Here is a 6,245-nt window from a genome sequence, read left to right on the forward strand (position 1 = left end):
CTGTACCTTGTCAATCTCCTGAGTGTCTTTCTGATTTTGTCTTTATATTTGACACTGATTTTCCAATTGAAACTGAATGAGCTCTAAGTATGCCCCCTATAGGTAACCACCCCTTTAGCTCTTTAAATGTGTAACCCCATGTTTTGATTGTGTAACGACTCTATTCATATCTAACTTCTAGTGTTGTTGTTAAAGTATAAGCAAGTGTTTTATGTTATACAATCTTAGAATGTGTCAATGTAAAATTGATTCATTTTGAAACTGTGCCATTGAACAAAATTAGTTAAATAAACATTTACATAAATGTGTAATCTCTTTAAAATTCCTCAATAAATTTGTTTTTATTTTTATGTAAATAAACTGATGAAACTGTTCTGATATGTTTTAAATTGACACATTGTTCAAATGTTTTACATAGATTAAAAAAAGTTAAAGAGTGTAATATGGCTTTATTATTTTTGACTCAAAATTAACAGACAGTTGCTTGACTTCTTAGGTATACAATGGTATAGTGCCAAGTACATGATACTAATGTTTTCATAGATGGAGTGCCATTTTGGCACATGTGAATGTCTGCCAGGGTAGTAATAAGCTGTAAACCAAGTTATTTTTGGGATACTTTATTTGTGTTTAACCTGTTTTTACCAATTATACATGATTTTCTAACTTCGTTTGTTTTGTATACATACATGTATATATTTAAGAGATTATCCAAGTTTGTTGTTTCCCAAATATATATATTTACATTAATATTTTCTAACTCGCATAACAGTGGGTCATAAAAAATCTTGCTTATCTTCAGCCTGCATAAGAAGTTAGTTTTATTGTAAAATTGGTAAAAAGCCTTGGATATTTTTTTAGTTTATTCACATTAAGAACCTTTTTTGCTTTTTATAATTAATAAATTTTGCTTTTTCTTTTCAGGTCTGTAACTGTCTGATAGAACATTGTGCCAAAGTAAATGAAGTTGATAATGATGGACGCCATCCACTCATCCTTGCTGCACAAGAAGGTCATCTTGAGGTTGTTACTTCCCTTGTTGAAAATGGTTCAACAATAGATCACAGGTCACATGACCAGAAAACAGCATTCCGAGTGGCTGCTTTGGAATCTCACAGGAAAGTAGTGGAATATCTGTATGAACAAGGAGCAAACATTAACTACAAAGATGCTGATGGTAGATCTACAGTTTATATGTTATCTTTAGAAAACAAAGTAGATATATTGCAATTTTTATTGGAAATAGGAGCTGATGTAGAATCAACTGATCTTGAAGGACGTACTGCCCTTCACATTTCTGCATGGCAGGGACATTTCGAAATTGTTTCACTTCTTTTGAAATTTGGTGCAAAAGTAAATGCTGTTGACAATGACAATCGTACTTCATTGCAGTCAGCAGCTTGGCAAGGTCATGAGAAGGTCGTTAAACTTCTTCTTGAAAATGGAGCAAATGTTGATCATACATGTAATCAAGGTGCTACTGCTTTGTGTATTGCTGCACAAGAAGGACATGAACATTGTGTACGTGTATTGCTTCAGTATCATGCTAATCCAAACCATGCTGATCAGTTTGGAAGGACACCTATAAAAGTTGCCATGAAATCAGGTCATTCAGGTATTTGTAAATTACTGGAAGAGAATGGTGCAACGCCCATGACAAAGAGTAGAAGCAATTCTTCTACATCTAGTAATGAGACGAGGCCTACGTCTACTGGTGGTTCTGCACATACACATGCTACAGTCACGACTGGTGTTATTGTCAATGGTAACCAGTTGAATAGTTCACCATCAGAATCTCCTGACTCGACTTTCGATAGAAGGAAATCATTTGCGTCTAATAACTCGTCAAAATCTTCAAGTAATATGACATCATCTACTAGCCAAAGTAATCAAAGTGCTCCTAATAGTAACGAATGTCTGACATTTACACAACAACTACAGCAGTGTTCCATGGCTAGGCACCGTGCTCGGCCTGTTAGTAGAATTTTGTCTCCAGTTAGCGAGCCTCAGTCCCCTGTTCAGTCGCCAAATATTACTCCTAGTATTGAGGTTATGGTCCATAATGAACATAATAAGCTCTCACCGATTACAGAAAGGAATTTGAACATTTTTGCCAAATCTCCAGTTAAATTTGCCAACTGCAAGGATAAAGAAATTTCTGCCACCATTAATATAATTACAAATCCTAATGCCGATTTCTCTGATGAACCTGTTTGGCAGATTAATCCCCAACATTTCATTAGTATGAAAAATGACTTGGAAAAGTTAAAACTTCACCAAAAAACCAACACTGAGCAGTCAAATGTTATAATGGGACAAAGTGCTTTAGAAATGCGTTCGCCTGAAATGAGACGTAAGAGGAATGGGATCGTTACTAATCCAAAAATAACTAAAAGTGGAGCAATGAATGGACATTTTAACAAGATTTCTAACCTTACTGGCGAGGAAAGGATTATGAATGGTCATGGACCAATGAGTATTAGTGTTGGTCCTGGGTCAAATTATTCTGGACCTCCCAGACCTAATGGGCTTCCTTTAAAGAAAGAGACTCCACTGTAAGTTAACTTAGGTATGTTTCTCTTCTCATTAAGAAATCAGGCTACACATTATGAATTTTTACAAGTACTGTATAGCGGGTTATTTTCGCGGGGTGTAAGTTTTCGCTTATTTTCGCGGATAGAACAAAAACACAAAATAAATTCTGCCAATTTAAAAGTGTACATGCAAAGATATTGATGAAAGTTTTGAAATCCCCCAAAAATAATAACCGCCAAAATATTTTGTATACTTTATTCAAGGTACATCGCGAAATTTTACACCCGCGAAAATAACCAGCTATACGGTATTAGATACATGTTATGTCACTGAGTAAGGCTAATATTGATATACATTGTTGATCAATATTAAAGTTACATGTTTTATTTATTCTTTACATAAATTGCACATTTCCAATAGATTCCGAATTGAATTGCTTGTATTCAGCTTGTCAATAATGACAGATAGCAATACTGGCCTCCAGAATAACAAAGTTACATGCTAAATCAGATGATAACAGCAATGTTAAGTTTGATGTTGCCTTCAGAATGTTTGGCAACTCATGAATTTCCCCCATATGCCTAATTATGCAATACAGTATGATACAATTAAGAAATAACTCTGCCGTCTGGAGGTTTGCATTGATTATATTTAGATATATGACATGCAAAACAAGCAAAACAATCATAGTTTTAATATTTTTGTTTGTTGTTTTATATGAAATCCAAAAGTTGAAAAGTTTTTGCAGCTATGAAACTTGGAGTAAATATCTGGACTGTGTTGGCACTCATACCACATCTTCTTATTTATATGGACTTGTTGTTAGATAATCAGATTAGTTGATTGGTCCTTGCCTTACTTTATCACAGTTTGTTTGACCAGTTTGTATTTCTATTTCAGGTATTAGGATACACCTCACTCAGACTGAAAATAAGTCAGAAAGAAGATTGAAGAATCTAGTGCAATGACATGTGACTTTTCACATAACATAACCTTGTAAACTGTTTATATACTGTGATATATGTGTTGTGTATTTATAGCAATGGTTTATTTTCTGCCACAAACAAGTGAATTCTGATTGATCAGTTGCTTACAAATGTATGGTTAGGCCTGCATAATATATTTAATATTGAGACAAAATATCCTTCATAATTTAGTGTAGATCTAAATTGTCATATATTACGAAAGGGTAGCATAGATTTTCCTCTGAAGCCTCAAGGATAAAATTCATATATCAACATTTGTTATTGAAAACAGCTATTTTTGTTGTATTTACATATAATAACATTTACAAGATGTAGGAAGTTATAAAATTCCAACAATCAATAGACAAACCTTATTGTACTAAAGCTGGACATATTATACTTTGATAGCCTTAGACTTAGGTAAAATTTTCAAAACAGATGATTCTAAATAGATTTCCATATTACACAACTATTCATTTGATTTTTATATACAACACACACTGTATTATTGTCAGCATTCAAACACATTGTATTAACATTCATGTTGTGTGTGCATTATGATATTTCAGATTTATATATATACTGTGGGTCTCATTGGGGTCTAAGCGTGACGCGGGATTGCCGATTTTTTGTAAGCGTGACACGTGAAAGTCAAATTATTGTGTCGTGAAAACGGGAAATGAGGTCTTGCGGGACCGGGGAAATGACAAAAAAATGATAATTGCTTACATACATAGTGTAAGCGGGATACGGGAATCTGACAAAACAGTAAGCAGGATCCGGGATCGGGACCCCCCAATGAGACCCCCTATACTAGGATGTTATAACAGATATTACTGTGTTAATGTAAAACAATTCAAGTGCAATTTTGTAAATAGCATTTTGGTGCTGCAAGCATAACAAAACTATGCATAAACTCGTAACTAGGCTGAATATGTTGTAAATTTTGTCTGTATCACGTTTGACTTCATTAGTATAAGGGAGCTAACTCTTAAAGTTTTAACACTGATTTTATACTGAAGTTTTATTTCAGTTATGTTCAGTTGTGTATAAATTGTAAATAATTTTTCTGGTAGAACAAAAGGTTTGATCAAACTTATGCTTCACAAACTCATATAAAGTGTCACTGAAATTAGAACAATGATCCTGTAAATTATGTTGAAAGCTTGATTCAGTCATTTTATTCTCAAAGTTCATCTTTTTTTTTTCTCAGACTATATCATAGCAATTTTTCTTGTTAGATTTGCTAACTACTGTTTTAAAAGATTGCACCTTTATACAAGTACAATTATTTTTTGAAGAATTGATAATGTGGTAATAACCAAAGATTAGTAGAAAATTATTTCAAGTGCAAGAGAAAAATAGAAAAGAATAATAGGGTCTTTTGATATATTTTGACCATTGAAAATTTTGTTCAGCTTTCAATTAAATAAAAATATTTTGAGTTAATTCTAAGCATATTTGTATCTGTTATTATAAATGTTGTGAATTTCAATGTGATTGTTATTTTTTAGTGCTGTTTTGTTATATTGTTGGTGAATTCCATTGAAAATCCAAAGCTAGTCATTTCATTTTATTGCATATTTGTTCCAACATTTTTAATTTATTTTCATATTTTCGAATATTATCAGTAAAAAATTCATGTTAAATTGTGTTGTGTTCTTTTTATTTGCCTTAAAGAGGAATTAAAGGTCCTGTTTCATCTTATATTTTGATTGATTGATGATTGTCCAGTGGCAACAATTACATGCATCTTAAGAACGATTCTGTATTATGATGTAAGGGTGTATAAAAAAAAGTCAGCTGGAAAATCTAGAGTTGTGTGACACATTTTATACATTAACTATTATGAAATACACTAACATTTTGAAATCAAAAACATCCTGCACCATTAGAATTTGACAATGCATGAAGTTTGTTCGATTTTAACTTGGAACCTTCTTTTGTAATGATTCAACAAAGATCAGGTCACACCAAATAACATTATTGTAATGTTGTGTTTATGTTTTTCTGGTTTCCTAAAATTTATTTAATTGGGTAGGTATTTATTTACCCTGGTCATTTTTGTCTATAGATAGATATAGGAAGATGTGGTATGAGTGCCAATGAGACAACTCTCCATCTGTCCATTTCCCTGTCCATCTGTTATTATCTGTACACCTTTAAGGTATTGTTTATTCATTTATTTTCATGGAAAACTTTCACTTATGTCTTTTTTTGATTTTGTGGATTTTTCCTGTCCATCTGTTATTATCTGTACACCTTTAAGGTATTGTTTATTCATTTATTTTCATGGAAAACTTTCACTTATGTCTTTTTTTGATTTTGTGGATTTTTAAAATCTGTATAACATCATACAGCAAATATGTAATTTGTTGGAACTTTTAAAGTCATGGTTTCCATGTATCCACGAAATTCATGAAAGTTGGTATCAAACGAAAAATAATGAACCCACAGTATTAGGTTTATCTGTTGCACTCCTCTAATAGTTTCAAAGGTGACAATCATTTTACTTCAAGAAAGATGTGCACATTGACACCATTTTGATTTTCACAAGTTATTTGCAAAAAAAAATGTCCCATCCCAACATACTATTGTTTTCGATTGGTTGTCCTAATTTCCATCTGTTCATTCCTGCCTCCTAACCTTTCATGATCTACCTTTTGTGTAATTGTTAATAGTTTTCATCCCGAATACGCCTGAAATCATTGCTGCTGGACATTAAGTAAGCAACTTTTAATCTAT

At 32.4% G+C, this 6,245-nt stretch overlaps 1 protein-coding gene across 10 annotated transcripts in view; it reads left to right on the forward strand.

Annotated features, from left to right (window-relative positions):
- Nucleotides 1–5,149, forward strand: part of LOC139485205 (ankyrin repeat domain-containing protein 50-like) — a 65,871-nt gene extending 60,722 nt beyond the window's left edge. For 8 of the 10 annotated variants that reach the window (XM_071269474.1, XM_071269476.1, XM_071269475.1 and 5 more), the window contains 2 exons: nucleotides 925–2,555; nucleotides 3,436–5,149. In XM_071269474.1, coding sequence (XP_071125575.1) covers nucleotides 925–2,555; nucleotides 3,436–3,442 — 1,638 coding nt within the window. In that variant the 3' untranslated portion in view covers nucleotides 3,443–5,149. Of the gene's footprint in view, nucleotides 1–924; nucleotides 2,570–3,435 lie in introns of all 10 variants that reach the window. The other 2 variants (XM_071269481.1, XM_071269473.1) reach the window with 1 other exon arrangement.
- The last annotated feature ends 1,096 nt before the right edge of the window (nucleotides 5,150–6,245 follow it).

The sequence above is a fragment of the Mytilus edulis genome, chromosome 8 (genome assembly GCF_963676685.1).
Source record: "Mytilus edulis chromosome 8, xbMytEdul2.2, whole genome shotgun sequence".
NCBI lineage: Eukaryota > Metazoa > Mollusca > Bivalvia > Mytilida > Mytilidae > Mytilus > Mytilus edulis.